General features: G+C 45.5%; 1 protein-coding gene across 2 annotated transcripts in view; it reads left to right on the top strand.

Annotated features, from left to right (window-relative positions):
* The first annotated feature begins 2222 nt into the window (after positions 1-2222).
* The window catches only part of BRF1 (BRF1 general transcription factor IIIB subunit), a 177182-nt gene continuing 162066 nt past the window's right edge, over positions 2223-17338 (top strand). For both annotated transcript variants that reach the window (XM_072866243.1, XM_072866242.1), the window contains exons 1-2: positions 2223-2603; positions 16587-16667. In XM_072866243.1, the coding sequence (XP_072722344.1) occupies positions 2417-2603; positions 16587-16667 (268 nt within the window). In that variant the 5' untranslated portion in view covers positions 2223-2416. The remainder of the gene's footprint in view (positions 2604-16586; positions 16668-17338) is intronic.

The raw sequence follows: 17338 nt of genomic DNA, 5'->3' as shown, positions 1-17338 counted from the left end.
ATTCAAGGGATTTCACTGAGAGAGGAAAATTATTTATTTAATGGGTTTTTCTCTTCCTATTATTGCTAAAAATATTTGTCTATCAGGGATGTCATTTTCCCCTGACACTATCTACACAGTGCATAATTTTGTGAGCTCACGCTTGGCTGCTGTGGCACTCATCACCTCACCAGCAGCAGGAGGAACTTCAGGAAGGAAACAAACTCCAGAAGCAGAAGGAATCTGGAGAAACCAAAAGTTCTTATTTTCACAAACACATCTCTGAGAACCGAATAAAAAGGACAATAGAAAGAAACCACGCTGTGTACGTAGTGGCACAATCTCCATTACAATATTGCTATTTTCCTTTTGCAAAAGCCCAGAACCTGCAAATTTTTACGTATATGACATGATTTCACGCCTATGAGATGCTCAGCTTTTTGGATGGCACAATATAGCTTTAGTATGTGCCCCAATGTGCCTCTGTATGTGCTACAGCAAGTCATTTTGTACCACCTACCTGGTCAGTTCACAGAGATCTGTATGCGATACCCGGCTGCAGCCGGGTCGTTTGGTGGAATACGGATACTGACAGCAGTGAGTTTGTAAGAACGTGAAAGTTCCTGCTTCTGCATTAACTGACTTGTCTATCTTGAAAGCCGACAGACGAAACTCTATACAAACCCAGCTACAGTACCTATTCTGCTCCCCGTCTGCCATTAGCATGGCATGCCATGGTAATTTACTACATGCGGGTTGAGTGCTAAAGTGAGCAAGAACTTCCTTGGATGAAAACCGATTTCTTTGAGGAACTAATAACCGCAAGAGTTACAAAGCACTAGACTTCAACATTATGGCACCTTCATTCCGCAGAGCTCAAAGTGCTTGACTGAAAGTGATTCATTACGCTTCACAAAACTTTTATCTATGTATTACAGAATGACTGATTAGAATTGATTGATGAATTAATAATTTTTGAAGCATAACAAATATTTCATTTTTGAAATGCAAATATGAGTGTTGTAGCCCCAATTTTATTTTCAGGGAATGCAGGAATTGGCATATGGAAGATGAGAACACAAGGCTCACATTTTTCACTGCATGCTACGTATTTTTACACAACTTTTAATTATCACAGGCTTTACGGGGTGTCGAGAAAAATGTACCACTCATCAGCTGCAATGCAAATCTCATTCGTTAGCGATATTCTTTTCCCCGCAAACCAAACCACCTAAATCGGGAGGAAAGACAAAGATCGGCAGAAAGGAAGTATTATAACTCATTTTATTGTACAGAAACCATGGCATGAATCTATTAACAACTTACTTATGTAAGGTTAGGTAGTAAGTCTATGTGAAAGTTTTATTGTACAGAAACCATGGCATGAATCTATTAACAACTTACTTATGTAAGGTTAGGTAGTAAGTCTATGTGAAAGGAATGAATCCTGGGGAATTTTTAGGAATCCTCATGTTCTGCCTGAAGTGAAAGACCCATCACTTCATCTGAAAGACCATAGGCCCAGTTTTGCAGCACTGTGAATACCTAAGTGCGTTGCCCGGTGCTGGCAGATGCTCACTGCTGGCAGCAGAATATTTTAAAATGGAGGCATGGAAATATAATGCCCCTTTTGAGAACGGGGCCTACGGCTGCTCCTCAAGAAGCACCTCCAGAGCCATCCCTGGTGTCCCCAGGAGCTGGTTCCCTCCACCTCAGCGAGGCCTCAGGAGCGCAGCGCTGCACTAACAGACGCCAGCGCCTTCCCGCCGCCGCCCGGGCCCCGGCAGGCGGTTCAGAAACGGCCGTCCCCGCCCCAAGGGGAAGCGAGGGCCCACCGGGCCGGAGCTCCCCGTGTGGCCTTCAGCCGCTCCAAGCCTTTGGGCTCCGCTCCGGCGCCGGGTCTGGCCTCGTTAACCGGACTCCCCCCCGTCACAGTCCCACCCGGAGCGCTGGAGGCCAGGCGTGGTTCGCGGTCCTGTACTTGGGGATGGAGAAGGGAACGCCCGAAGCGCAGCGGGGCGCAGGGTTCTCCCGAGCGCCGGCGGGGGAGGGCCGGCGGGGGAGGACAGGCGAGCCGCCAGGAGAGCGGCCGCCGCTCCCTGACGGGGCCGGAGGCGGCGGCCGAGGCGGGCAGAGGATGCGCCCGGCCCCCCCCGCCGCGGGCGGTGAGGGAGGGGCCGCCCCGGAGGGGCGGGGAGCGGCAGACGAAGTCTCGCGAGAGCGGGCGGGGGCGGCCGCCGCCGCGCTCCTCCCCCTGCCGGTCCCGGCGAGCGAGGCCTGCGCCGAGGCCGGGCTGCGCCGCGCCGCGCCGCGCCGGGCGGGCGGCGGTAGCGGCGGGGAGGAGGCGGCGGCGGCGGCAGAAGGCGGCGACAAGGAGGCGGCGACAAGGAGGCGGCGGGCCGGCCGGGCCCCGGCCCGGGCCCGGGCGCTGGGCGGGATGCCGGGCGGACGGGTGTGCGCCGCCTGCGGCTGCTCGGAGATCGAGGTGGACGCGGCGCGCGGGGACGCGGTGTGCACGGGCTGCGGCTCGGTGCTGGAGGACAACATCATCGTCTCCGAGGTGCAGTTCGTGGAGAACAGCGGCGGCGGCTCCTCCGCCGTGGGGCAGTTCGTGTCGCTGGACGGTGAGCGGCGGCGGGGCGGGGCGGGGCGCACGTGCGCCGGGCGGGGAGTGGTGCTGGGGGACAGGGACAGTGCGTGGGGAGAGGGTGCTGGGGGACACTGCGTGGGGGCCAGTGCTTGGGGAGAGGGTGCTGTGGGGGCAAGGGGCAGTGCGTGGGGCGAGGGTGCTGGGGGACGGGGACAGTGCGTGGGGAGAGGGTGCTGGGAGGGCAAGGGGCAGTGCGTGGGGCGAGGGTGCTGGGGGGACGGGGACAGTGCATGGGGAGAGGGTGCTGTGGGGGCAAGGGGCAGTGCGTGGGGCGAGGGTGCTGGCGGGACGGGGACAGTGCGTGGGGAGAGGGTGCTGGGAGGGCAAGGGGCAGTGCGTGGGGAGAGGGTGCTGGGGGGACGGGGACAGTGCGTGGGGAGAGGGTGCTGGGAGGGCAAGGGGCAGTGCGTGGGGAGAGGGTGCTGGGGGGACGGGGACAGTGCGTGGGGAGAGGGTGCTGGGGGGACGGGGACAGTGCGTGGGGAGAGGGTGCTGGGAGGGCAAGGGGCAGTGCGTGGGGAGAGGGTGCTGGGGGGCAAGGGGCAGTGCGTGGGGAGAGGGTGCTGGGGGGGCAAGGGGCAGTGCGTGGGGAGAGGGTGCTGGGGGGGCAAGGGGCAGTGCGTGGGGAGAGGGTGCTGGGGGGCAAGGGGCAGTGCGTGGGGAGAGGGTGCTGGGGGGGCAAGGGGCAGTGCGTGGGGAGAGGGTGCTGGGACTAGACGGGACAATGTGTGAGGAGAGGGTGCTGGGGGAAGGGGGCAGTGCGTGGGGAGAAGGTGTGAGGGGAATAAGGGGCAACGTATAGAAAGAGGATGTTGAGGGGATGGGAGAGAGTGGTGGGGGACAAGGGACAGTGCATGAGAGAGGGTGCTCTAAGGGGGATGGAGGACAGGGACAGGGCATGGGGGTGAGGGTGCTGTGGGCAGTGTGGGGTCAGGGATGGGGGTGAGGGTGCTGTGCTGGAGGGCACGGTTACAGAGATGGTGCATGGGGGAGTAGGTACTGGGGGGTAAGGACAATGTATAGGGAAAGGGGGGACAGGGTCGGTGCATGGGGGACAGGGTGCTGTGCAAGGGGGTGTGGGGCACAGAACGCGTGGAAAAGAGTGTTGTGCTAAGGAGGGACAGGGATGGTGTGTGTGGAGCTAGCGCTGCACAAAGTGGAAATGGGAGACAGTGCATGGGGAGGGAGGACAGCATGCTGTGCAAGGTGAGAGAAACGGGCTGGGGGGCAGGCTGGGTGAATGGGGAAAAAGCTGTGCAAGATGGGAGAGATGCTCTGCGTGACGGGAGTGAGTGCATGGTGTGAGGTGGGCGCGTGAGAGATGGCTTGGGGCTCTGTGTGGAAGGACTGGGTGCATGGGGAATGGGGAGGTACATGAAATTATCTGGGGTAAAGGACAGGAGAGTTGGGTGTTTGATGGGTAGAGAGAGTACGCAGAGGCACGAAGGCAGTGTGATGGAGGAGAAAGAGGCTGGAATTGAAGGGTCGGGAGTCTCCTTCTGTAAATAGATGGGTTGGGGTGTTTGTGTGACTGTCCCGGAGGGTAAGGCCTGCGTGCCTGGAAAGGAGCCACGTGAAGAAGATGTGGTGTTTGGAAGGGGAGAGAAGTAAAACGGGTGTGGGGAATGTGTATAAGGAGAAAGAAACATAAGCAAGAAGTATGGGAAGGAGCTTAGCAGTGAAACAAGGGGGACTGATGGATTGTATGCCTGTGGGGAAGAAAGAGGAGCTGTGGTGGAGAGGGCAGCACTGCATATTGGAGTTTAGGAGTTTACTGTAGACGAGGATTTGTCTGATGCCATTGCTGTCTTCCAGCTCAGGGTGTTGGCATTACTCTCTTTTTATAGCTTATGAGCAGCTCTTATATCCTTCACTTTTTCCTGTAGTGATGTGGAGACTACATTTTTAAGGGCTTGTACTGCTTTTTCCCTCCCACCCAAAATTATGCAGGACAGATGGCATGCAAGCAAGAGCTCATTTTGGGATGCCTTCATCCTGTGAAAAAAAAATCAAAAGGAAAAGAGAGAACTGCACTGTACTGAGGCTTTTTCTTCTTCTGGATGAATTGCGTAGTACTTTCCGAAGTTCCTTTAAGGGACCCTTTCCCTTTTGTGCAAGTCCTGAGATGCTGCTGTTGGCTAATCTTTTTTCATGGATAGTGCATTAATTCTTTGATCTTCTATAGCTAGTTAGTTACCTGTCATATGTTACTGGGAAAAATAATTCTAGCACCCATGAAGACAGATAAGCACTATGAGGATGGGTGGGTGTGTGAAAGTGAAAATGTAATTGGAGTGTAATTGGAGCACATTCTAGCACGCTTACGGTGTCTTTATCAGGCTGGCACAAGGTCTGGTTGCAGGGGCATCACTGTGTGTTCATACTGTGATCTTCTAGCAAGTCCCCATGTTCATTACTGTATGTATTTTGGTGAAGTGTTGTTTGTGGAAACAACAGAACAGGACTTTCAAAACAATGCTGTTTGTAAATTTGCTAAGTTACTGCAAGGATGAGTGCAGGCCCTGTTTCACACAGCAAATATTTTGAGGAAATTTGGGTATGGGTGGTTTATGCTGGTATAATTCTTTATGTTCCAAAACAGATACTTCTGTTGTGAATAATTTTTTTTTGCTTGACTTAAACCGAGTGATGCAAGCTAATCTGAAAAGAGATATTTGTGCTGCAGTAACAGTGTCTTCATGATGTGTGCTTGTCTATTATGCTTGTATGACACCGATTCACTGAGTGGAAATGGGGAGAAAAGTCCTTTCCTGTGTAAGCAAGACAGAATTTGTATCTCTGAGTGTCGTGCTGGCTGGAGATTTTCTAATGCAATGTATATTTCTTTTAAGTCAGAAAACACTTACTTGCTGAAAGCAACGTTTTCTGGTAAGCTATAGCTTCCAGTGACTCTTCTTGATTATGTAAGCAGGTTTCCATCAAAGTTACCTGTTTTTAACACCTTTTACTGTCGTCTTTGTAGCCTCTCTAGGTCTGTGGCTCTGAGGGATCCCCTGTGTATGAAATGCCTTGGGCTGAGGCTCCTCGGACTGCAGTCTGGTGTTCATGGGCAGCCCTACTGTGTGGAGTGTTTGCAGTGTCAGAGGTGCCTGGGCTGCTGTTTTTGAGACCCTGGCTCTTGGTCAGTAGGGCTAGGTGATTTGGAGACTGTTGTCTAGGTTTTGCAAGGTGTGAGGGCTGTCAGGTTCTCTGTTGCAGAGCTGGGAGTTGAATGGGGCTCTTAATGCCTACGGAGTTCAGAGCTCCTGGTTGTCCAGAGCTTTCCATTGTTTTGACAGTTTTAACAACTGAGCGTTGGTGTCCTGAGGAAGTATGGGCTTGTGCTTGGATGTGAGTGGGAGATTTTGCTTTGCTGCTGCATGAAGGTTTGGGGAAATGCAGGCTGGTAAGTCTGTTGGGCAAAAGGGTAGAAGCAGTGAAGGACAAAATAGGTGGCTGTACAGGTAAATATGGGGGAAGAATTTTTTTGGCAAAGTGGCGTGCCTTGCAGACCTTTTGGAGCTTTCTAAAGAAGTCAGTAAGTGGCCAGCCAGATCATTGGATTTGCAAAGGGAGGTCAGCAAGATCCTTCACTAGAAGCTTTTAAAGAATCTGAGCTGTCATGGATAAGGGAAAGTCCATACAGAGCAGAGTAACTACTCAAATGGTAAGAAACGTAGACTAGAAATAAATAATAAGTCTCCTGAAGGAGGTGCCAGTGAAGTTCCATAGATTCTGGGCTGATGGTCTGGAAAACCGGTGAATGGTGAATTAATGAGGTTTGCTGGCAACACTAAATTATTTGGGGTAGTAAAGACTGTAGAAGGATCTGTTGCTCTTAGTAGCTGGGTAGTAGGATAGCAGATGGGATCGAGAGTTGAAGTGACAGTTAGGATTGTTACTTTCTTCCACATCTGGGATGGTAGCATCTGGACCGGCTGGTATAACTGGGGAAGGAGATCCCTAGGTCTTAGTGGATAGCTCTGTAAAAACATTTAGCTCAATGTTCATTTGCAGTACAAAAAAACCAGAGTGGGGAAGGGAATGTTGGAAGTTATCAGGAAAATAATATGACAGCATATACATACGCTGTTACATATCCACAGCGCTATCTGCAACTTAAATACTGTGTGCAGTTCTGGTGTTTCTCTCTTCTCTTCCCCCTCCTCAAGAAAACTTCTAATAGAACTAGAAAAGATACAGAGAGGAAGATGGGGTGATCAAGAGGAGCGCTTCTTGAAGAGCTTCTCAATTAGAATGACTGAGTAGACTCAGCCTCTTCAGACTGGAAAAGAGATGATTGAATAGGGACATAGTAGAGGTCTGTAAATACGGTAGAGTAACACGGCAAGGATGAACAATTGTTCAGTACCACGTAACGCAAAAACTAGGGAGTGCTAAGAAATCTAGCAGCTAGCTTATTTTGAAGATAGCAAGTAGGAGGTTCAGAAGCATTAGGAGTTTTTTTGTTTGTTTTTTGTTTTTTTCAGAAAAACATTTAATTAAATTGTGGATCTTAAGTTGTGGATGTTAAAAGTTTACATGAGTTAAAAAATGATTGGACAAAGTGTCATGGCCATTAAAAAAAAGATACTATTTCTGGCTCAGGAAATCCTTGAGCCACAGATCCATAGACTCTGGGTGATTATATGAGAGAAGTATTGCGAGAAGCTTTCCTCCTATGTTTGTGTTCGCTTGTAGGCACGTATATTAATGGCCTTTACCGTTCAGAGGTAGGATACTGGACTACAGATAGTCCTTTGATCTGAGTTGACACAGCTGTTCTTTTGAGTCTTCAGAGCAAGATTATGTTCTTTGAGCTCTACAAAGATGCTTTTGAGGGTTTTGACCATTCTTTTAAAACTGGTCCAAGAATCAGGGGGCTGTGGTTTTGCAGCATAAAGTGTAGGTGTCCCTAGGTATTAATACTGTGTGGTTTTTTTTTTTTTAGCTTGTGTTTTGGAAAGTGGTGAGCACAAAACTCCCCTGACTTTGACAGTTATATAGATATGTTCTGTCTTGAAGATGCTTGGCTAATTCTTCTGAATTCCTTGTGAGAAGTAGGTAGTAGAGATATTTACAATTGTGAGAGTCTGTGACAAGGTGCCCAGAAATCCAGACTGCAAGGCAAAGATTTATTTAGAGTAAGGTTTATGAAGTTGCATGTGCAGTACTTTGTAATAAGGACCATGAAATCTTCCCTTATGTTAGTTGGGGCATATAAAAGGAGATAGCATGCTTATATAAATACACAGAGAGCGCTTGGCCGTCCCAGTCCTGATGAGATGCCCTTTGGATATGGGCATGACCTATCTGTCTCAGCGTAATAACACCAGTGCTCTTCATTGCCATGGTCTTGATGGAAATGGAGGGTGTGATTGCACAGTTGTAATTCCACAATTCTTATTAATGCTCTCTGTCTCAGGGAGTGGCAAGTCATCTCTCCTTGTGAGGAACCCGACACTTGCTGGGTCCTGAGCTGGTGAGTTCTTTCACTAGCAAGGAAATAACCCTCTTCATGCTCTAGAAGGGGGCTACTAAGTATCTTTCTGTTGATCTTCTGAGCGGCAAGTCCTCACAAAGCACAAGCTAGTGAAAGCTTTGATAGGCCTCATACTGGTCCAGTTAGTTCTGATTCTTAATTCTGTTGCACGTGGTCACAGTTCGGTAAGAGTCCAGCCTCAACACTTAACCCTGGCCGTGTTATTCTCTTGAAGCTAGCGAAGGTCATGCATTGAAATTGAGTTTCTGAGCTTGACTGCTTTGACCCTGGATAAGTCAGATACTAGCAGAAAAGGGCTGTCATGTGCGTTTGAGCTCCAAGGAACTCTGTTAATTGCACAGAAAATATTTGAGGCATGTGCTTTTCCTTTCTGAGTCTAGTTTTGAAGAATAACTATCCACCTTATAATTGATAGCCAGTTCAGACTGCCTCAAACTAGCTAAAAGAGGTTGTTCTCAGTAGCTTCGTGTCAAATTTGGGGAGCATTTGCATTAAAATTCCTCATTCTGCTACTTGGAATGAATGCATCTTCCTTTTTTTTTTTTTTCTTCATGCCTAAGTTCTTAACAGACTCCTATTGGTCATAACATTTGAACGCATCCCAGCATGAAGTACAGCAATACAGGGTCTAACAGCGAGCTACGTTTCTCCCTCTCTGTTATACTGTAATTGCATCCTGGAAAACAAGAGCTTCACCGAGCCCTTCGCCAGTCTGCCTCAGTTTTATGGCAGCCGCTTTTGCAGAAAGGCAAGTTACGAGTTGTGCGCTGTGTTTGAAGGCAGCGAATTCTCTGATCATTCTTTCGCTGTGTCTGGGTGGGAGTCCCCTGTCTTGTGGTAGTTGTTGGGAGAAACTATTTTCACAAGTATTTTCCCTGAGGCTGACAGGAGAAAAACCAAGTACAAAGCTGAAGAGAGTGAGAAGAGGAAAGCTGAACATGGAGCAAACATTGATAGTCCAGGTCTCTTTTCAGTTTTTTGTTTAAAGAAGCTGAGAAAGTGGAAGTCTAGGTCTTCTGACACTAATCAAAGGAGAAGAAAACAGTCCTACCTGAGAAAGCTGATGTACAGGCATTGCAGCAGCAAGCTGGAAGACATAACTGAGAAAATACAGCATGAGAAAAGGGCACTGTAAGGTGTACTGAGCTTGTGATCCTGAAACACGTTGTGTCTGGGGAAGCTCAGCTTCTTTTGTTCCAGAAATCGCCTTTAAATGCATGGTAGTAAGTTGAGAAAAATAGCATCTGATAAGCTTCTTGGGTGCAAACCATAAGGCAGTCTGGAAACCTGCCCTTTAGTGTTGGGGGTCTCTGTGTGTGTGCCGTCCGGTGTCAGGAGAGCTGCCTGCTTTCCCAGGCACCACTGGCCCTTGCTGTCCCTGACCCTGGGGCTTCTCCCTGGGGCTCCCCCAACCCTGCCCATGGCCCTGGACCCCACGTCAGACCCCCGGGGACGTCAGCCCCTGCCCCAGCGATGCCGCAGCAGGGCTGGTCTCCAGCTCCCCACAGCCCTGCCCTGTCCTGCCTGGCCTCAGCCCATCCCTATGGCCCTGCCTGGCCATCCCGGGGCTGTCTGACCTGGTTCCCCTCGCTGGGCCTGATCCTGACCCCCACGTGCAGGCTGACGTCCCGCCTGGCCTCAGCCCATCCCTAGATCCACAGAAGTGCCCGATGCCCTGGGCCGTGGCTGCCCCTGGCCTGCTACAGAGTTTGCGGTCACGTCTTTGGTAAAAAATTAAATCAGAATTATTTTTCAGAAGTTTTTAGCTAGCTCTTACTTAGTGCGTGTCTTCCCCTACTAAAAATAGCTGCCTATTTTTACAAAACTGACAGAAACCTCGTAGTTTTGAGACCGCTGTCCCCCTCTCAAGTTTGTCTGAAACTGGGCAGAGAGGAGCGGGCAGCACTGCTGTGTGCGCTGTTTTCCCCGGGGAAAACAGGATAAAAAATGGAGGTTAGTGTAATGAAATGCAGCCTCTGTAGTCTGAGGTGACAGAACTGTGGGATGGAGAAGACAAGTTGGTGGAGCTAGGGGCATTTATCGACTTCGGATAAGACCTACAGGATTCTACTTCATAGAGGGTTATGGCGTGACTGTAGGCTGGCCACCAAAGTGGGATTCTTGCCCCACAGGACTTACCCTGCCTTTGGGGTCTGAGGTGAATGTACATCACCGGTGTGTCTGTGTGAGACTGAACAGCATGACTGTCTTGAATCAGCTTTACTATTTTATGTTTGATTGGAATTTCTTGGAATTTCTATTTCTTTTGGTGACTTTTGATTAAAAATACGTAATAAACTAAATTCCAGATGCATATTCTCTTCTTTAAATGCTAGGTTGGCATTTGTTATTTGAGATTTACAATAACTGGTGTGAATTAAAGTCTTTTAACTTACTCTTATGTAGTGACTAAGGTTTTAGGATGGTGATGGCTATACAGGCATAGTCATAGAAATGGGAGGCTGCAAGGGGCATTGGCAGCATTAGTCCAACTTCAGCACCGAGTCAGGATTACATACAGCTCATGGCTCTTGTACAGCATACATACATTAAGACTCTCCGTTTCCAAATGTACATGAGTTTGCAAGATACTAATTTGAGGCTGGTGGGAAGAATGTTGCTTGTGGAAAGGTATCTGCTTGCTTTTACTCATAGGGAGAAAGGAAAATTGTGAACTAGTTCTTAACACACTGCTAAGTGTTTGTTAAAACTTCCAGTGGAGGAGGCTCCCCAACATTTGTAAGTGGGCTGTTACAAATATTAGAATATCAAGTAAAAGTTTCTTCCTGCTAATACAATTTTCTCGTCGCAAGTAAATTATAAGCAACTTAACTACAGTGACCCATTTGCACTGCCATAAATGCTGGCATGAAGGTGTACTCTTACTCTGCAGTGTCCCTTGACAAATTTAATGTATCTTTCTCTTTAGTAAAGCTGTAGTATGCTCAATTTTTCAGGTATGCCTATGGAAGCTTACTGAAATGTTTTGTATGTACTACTTTATCCTTAAAAACGTCTTTATGTTTTTACATCGGGGAGCGTGAGCTACGTTGACCTCAAGTGCAGAACTTGACTGGGGTTTGCCTTGATCAAAGTATTTCAGTCTTTTGGGGTTTGTGGAAATGGAGAGTTATGGTCAGCAAACTGGAAAGAAGAGAGGGATTAGATACAGGGAGGAAAAAGCTTTCATAAAATTTAAGCTAAGCTTACTAGCCATTCATCTTCTATGCCTTTTTTTTTGTTCTTCTAGAACTTTGTAAGATGGACAATTACTGTCACAGTACGTGCTACTGAGGCAGCTGGTAAACAGGATAAACTCAGTGTTTGTATCAGATTCTGTGTTTTTGGCTGGTCAGTTGTTAAATACAATAAAGGATTCTTCTGTATTTTTCACTATTGCAAAAGTGGAAGGAGTAGGGGTTTTGGTTTTAATTGGTAGTTGTTAATTGGTTTCCATGTAGGATATATTGATAGACCAAATTCTGACATAAAATATTTCTTGTAGTGCAGCCTTGAACAGCCCTGAAGTGGGTTCCACCAGTAATACGCACGCTAAATTTGAAATGAAAACACTAAATACTGAAAAGTGAAAATAATGTTAATATCAGCAAAATTCCTCTTACTTGTGGTGCAGATTTCTAGAGATGACACTAATTCATGATTAATTTTAAATTATGTAGAGTGGTCATGATATAATTTGCAACACAGAAGGAAGTATGGATATGCTGGATTTGCAGACCTTTTTGGGAAATCCTGAAGGGTATTTAGCTGTTTTACTTTGTGCTAGGCTTTATCCTTACAAAACTAATTCATAATCATGTGTTGGGAAAGAAGAGGGAAACTTGTATCTACTTCCTGCAAAAAATAATTACCTGCTATATGTTTTACTAATATGAACTGAATCAATTTTTGTTTCTCTTCTGAAATCCTGCAGGTGGCAATCTTGCATCAGAGTTAAGTGTATAGTGTTTTTTTTCTGGCATTGACTCTTTTATATGCCGTCCTTGTGATGGCAACAAACGCTTGCTTGAAGCGCTGCATAGTATACTGCTGTCAGTTGAGAAAATGCTGAATCTTGCACGTAACTTGGACACAGGCTGGTTTCATAGACTTGTGCAGCCCTAAACTTGGGCGTGGTGGATGCAACAGTATGTTTATCTCTCTGGTTGGTAGTTATGAAAATAAGTCCATAGGCAGCTAGTTATCATGGAGTAGATTAAAAGTTTGTCTGTGTAAGTTTATTCAGCAGTAGCATTTCGGCAGGCTGTGGTGCGTGCAGATCTCTTACCTTGCCTGTAGAAATGGCTGAGAAAAGAATTATTTTGGCTACAGGCTTCAGTAGTTTTGTGTGTTCAGAAAACTTTAATCACATCATTTTGCTATTGTAGGCATGAATTGTAATGGGACGCTGACTTACTCTCCTTTTGACTTTTGTGGTCTAACTTACGTAGGAAGCTCATTAATTTTTTTATATTAGATTAGCTAGTCCACCCTGGTTATAAAACTGTTGGTGTGATGCCATCTGCACTCTTTACCAGACCCAGATTTTATGCTCGGTCTGTAAATACGTGGGTTTTAAATTGAAGGTTTTTCTCCTGCCTTGTGCTGGAGAAAGGACTGGTGTTTTTTCGGTTTTAATTTCACAAGGAAGGATTTTGGTAGGACTGGTCCTATCAAAGAGCAGGTACACTTCAAGTTGCAAACAGCTTCATTCCCTGTCTTCATTGCAAGCAGCTTCCTTCCCTTGTCATTCATTTATGTAGAGGACACACAGTCCATAACACTGGGACTGAAGCTGTTTCTTCTCTGGGTATTGACTCTGAAACTCAGCATGTCTCTAGCTCTCAGAAAAGTGCCCTTTAAGCTGCAGGTGCCCGAGTGGCTGCTCTTTGCCTCCTCTGTACGGAGGGATGTGATAAGTGCTGTTCCTGCTATCTGTCGTCTTTTTGTTGCCGTTCAAGGTTACCACAGACTTCAAGTTTTGCTTGCTCCTTTTGCTGCTTGAGGAACGTTTCTGTAGGGAAGCTGAGTGATGGGACTTTCTTTGGTAGTGAGGTGGTGGAGCAAAACAGAAACGGCCGAGGTGCCTGGGTCTGCCCCTGCATACAGCAGCTCTGCCCCAGACTGTGCTGCAAGGAGCAGACATGGGGATGGCTGCTTGAGGGACAGTCACTGTAGTTCAGTGCTTGAGTAATGCGGGGTTATGGGCTGGGTCTGGACCTGCATAAGCTTTGACCAAGTATCATCAGGTTTCCAGGTATATGATCTCCTGCATCTTCAGTTCTCTTCTTTTGGTGTCTCAGGGCACCGTAGTCCACTGAGAGGACCACAAAAAATTGAGTAGCTGTAGTTTTCAGCTGCCTAAAGCATCTCTCCACACCTTCTGTTGTCCAAAATTTCATGCAAGTGTCCAAAGCTAACTTGAAGAGGAGAGGAGGCTTCAGTTATGCAAAGCTGAGAATCTGAGTTAGTTTCTAAAAATGATCAGTAGATGACAACGTACCTTGGGAGGCACCACCTCACGAAGGAGGGTATTTGAGTTGGCTTAGGGAAATGTTGGTGTTAACGTTGAAGATTTGGCAGGCAGTACTTGCAGACACCCAATACTTCTCGGATATATTTTTGTATATCTTGAAAGCTGAATGTGAAAATGCAAAAGCCTGTTTAATTCACTTTTGAAGTTGTAGAGGGAAAAATGGAAAAGGTCAAGAAATGTAAAAATTTCAGTTAAGCTGGGATGTTAATTTGGTTGTGCCTAGTGATTGCTGTTCCTTTTCTTTGTACTTTTTAAATGGCTAGCTTTGTAGGGATTTTTGTCTTTAAATGAATTTGATGATTTCACAGTTTTCTCTTTTTTAAGAGTTTATCTTTTTATTACCCAGCTGAACAGTTGCGTTAATGAGTTTGGTTTGCATTCTGCTTGTAAAGATTAAAGCTGATGGTGAGACTTCATAGTCAACGGCAACATTAGTTTGCAGTTCTGAGAGTGTAAGAGCTCAACAGACTAGTTTTCTGTTAGTTTTCAAAGCCAAATGCTAATTAGAGTTGTGCAGTCTTTCCAGTTAACTCACTGAGAAATGGGCACATCAATTCTGATAGCAGAATTTGTCTTTCAGATAGCTCAGCTAGTATCTGCTGCAGACTCTATAGCTTGGAAAGAAATTACTTTTATGTACAATGTTATATCCCGATGTCTAATGAAAAAGAACCTTAAAGAACAAAACCGGTGAAATCTCAGCTTAATTTTATTTTGTTTGTATTCTTTCTGGATTTTAGCTTCTGAGTAAGTTAAATTATTTTGTTAATAGTATTGTTTATCGCCACTCTAAGATTGTTTTTGATTAAGCTTTTTCGTAGCTACAGGGAAACCTGTGAAGGAGTAACGTAGCTGTTTTGGGAATGATAGTCTAGTATTTTCATGTATTCAAAGACAGAGGGGACTGAAAAGTGGAGCCTTTGTGCACAGGAAGGGGTGATGGTGCCTTTGACGCAAGTGCTGGATGAGCCTGCGACCTCCAGCCTGCGACCTCCAGCCTGCCCTGCTGTTTGTGCCGGCTCTTGCCCCGCAGTTTGCGGCTGCCTCCGCTGTACCAATGCTTGAGTGCGTGCTCTCCTGCTGTAAATCAGGCAGGTGAGGTAGCCTGTGGTAAAGCAAACCTTCAAACGACAAAAAAGGGAGGGTAGGAGGCAGAATTTCTGAAGTTAGATTTGCTACTGAAGAAAAGGAACATACAACTATTGTCACTGTTGATTTTTTTTTATTTTTTTTTTTCCCAGGTAAACCATTAAATGTACACCAAAACTGTCATGTGTGCTAGGGTAGTTTGGTAACCTCTCTCTGTTTTGCCTCATTGGTTTGTTTTGGAGCATTTGTGGAAATACAAGACTGTACCTGTAAGAATGGCAAGGAGACATTGCTGTCTATAATTGTCTGGAGCAAATGCAGAGTTGGGAGGGTTACCTCTATATCCAGTGAGGAGGTCACTATTGAATATTTTTCATTTCTAATTAGGATGTTGAACTGAAGTACTTAAGCTGTGGGGCATTTACGTGAGAGCTTCTGATTATTGTTTGTTGAAAGGATCTGTTAATGAAGTGAAGGTGAAGTCGGTTTCTGTTGTGGATAGCACTGGAAACCTAATTTAAAGGTTGTATGGAAAATTAAGCTTCGAAGGCTTATAGACAATAATTCTGCAGGAATATTAGCTTTTCTGTTCATGTTGCGTGTCGTCATCTTCCCCCAACATAGATGGATATTAAATGCAGCTGAGAGGAGAGTAGCTAAGAAAGTCTGGTAAGAGTGAACAATTTAGGTCACAGTTTCTCACCGCTTGTACCTGCTACGGAAGTATCTTATTCAGGTGTGCAGGAGAAATGTCCTGAACTGCTTTCAAGTGACACTTCACTCCTCTGTATGTTTCCATCCCAAAGCCATTCTAGTTTGTTCTAGAGAACTGGTGTAAGATGAGAAAACATAGCTACAAGAGCTTGAGGAAATACTGTAGGCATCATAGGGAACAAGATGACGACTTTTCTCTATTCTGAAGAGTAGAGTACTGGAATTAAGTAGAAGTCCAATTACTAACAAATTACTTGTTTTCAATCCGGTGCAATTTAGCTTTTTGTTCTCACTTGCTGTTAAGCTGATAGATTCGAATATCCTGCGTGAGGTAGCCTGATTGTTTTTTAAAATAATTCCATCTTTAGTGGGAGACTCTTTCTGTCCTTGGTAGCTTAATTCCCTGTTCTGCAAGATTGGTTTGTATGAGTAGTTCCACTGACTCCCAGAGGACTCTGCATTCAGGCTCCTCAGCATTGGCACGATGCATAACCCAGCCTCTAGTTTATGCTGATTTACAACTCAGACTTATTTTAGTCTCCAACCTTTCAGGGTGTAAACGTAGCAGTTCGACTTGCAGTTTTTGTAGCCTAAGCATCACTGTGTGTGCCTAATGTTAAACTGAAGTTATTTTAGAGTAAGTGTTATGTCTGTAGTAGCCAACACAGTCATTATTGAATGCTAAACATGTTTTATGTTCTGTAGTGCCAGTAATTAGCTATTAAAATTCTGTATTGAATATTCTTCAGACAAAAAATATTAACTAAGCAATTGTTTCATAATTTACTTTGAGAAATATTTTACAATATTGATTTTCACATTCTGCCTAAAATAGGGGTTGTGACATTTTTGTACTTCTCTTTAGAGCTGAGATTGGGAGGGTTTATGGAACCATGTAATTCTTATGGTATCCCAAGGAAAAAATAAATTGCACAGGATTTGTACTTGATGTCTTAAGCCCTTCAAGCACTTCTGTTGCCCTTCTTAATGTAACTTGGCATGTTGTTAATTACACAGGTACTGAATATAGTGGCACAATAAGTTTTCTTTTAATATTTTAATTCGGTTATTGCATTTGACATGTCTTTTTTTTTTTTTTTCTTTTCCCCTAATAGGTGCTGGCAAAACACCGACTTTAGGAGGAGGTTTCCATGCCAATCTAGGAAAGGAGTCACGAGCACAAACTCTACAGAATGGTACTTGCAAGCTTTAGTCTTGTTGATATGACTTTTTTTTTTAATAATATGGTTGATTGCAATTAATTTTTAGATTTGAATGCGACCTCAAAACCTTGGCAGGCCACTCATTAGTCAGTAGTCAAGTCTGCCTAGTGCTGATTTTACATTGTGCTCTCATTTGGTTGTTATACCTGATTTATGAGGTCAGGTAGCTGGCTGACAACGGGTAATGGCACCTGACAATACTATTGTAGTTTAAAAGGGCTTTTTCAAGGTTGACATGCCCATCACACCTTTTTATTATCTGTTAACCTATTGTGGGTTTTTGTTTTATGAGTTTTCAGGGTTCTTGAAATGCTTTATGCGTGTTTATTTTTAAATATAATTGTTCAAATGCTTTTGTTTTTGTGCAGTATAAGTGTGAGAAAATGCATATATTTATGCACACTTCATAGTAATCATGTGCTTAATATGTGACTGTTGAACAGAGAGGGGGAAAAATGGAAAAAAAGATTTTAGTGTCTAGAGAATATTTAAATAAATATTGTCATTACATGCTATACATTTTAATTGAGATCTACATTATCTACACTCTTTAAAGAGAGTGAATAAAACCAGCTTTTATTCCAGAAACAGAATGGTCTTCCAATGTCAATTGCTGTTACTCATATCAATGGACAGGAGTTGTA

The sequence above is a fragment of the Ciconia boyciana genome, chromosome 6 (assembly GCF_034638445.1).
Source record: "Ciconia boyciana chromosome 6, ASM3463844v1, whole genome shotgun sequence".
Taxonomy (NCBI): Eukaryota; Metazoa; Chordata; class Aves; order Ciconiiformes; family Ciconiidae; genus Ciconia; species Ciconia boyciana.
This window is presented reverse-complemented; position numbering and strand designations above follow the sequence as displayed.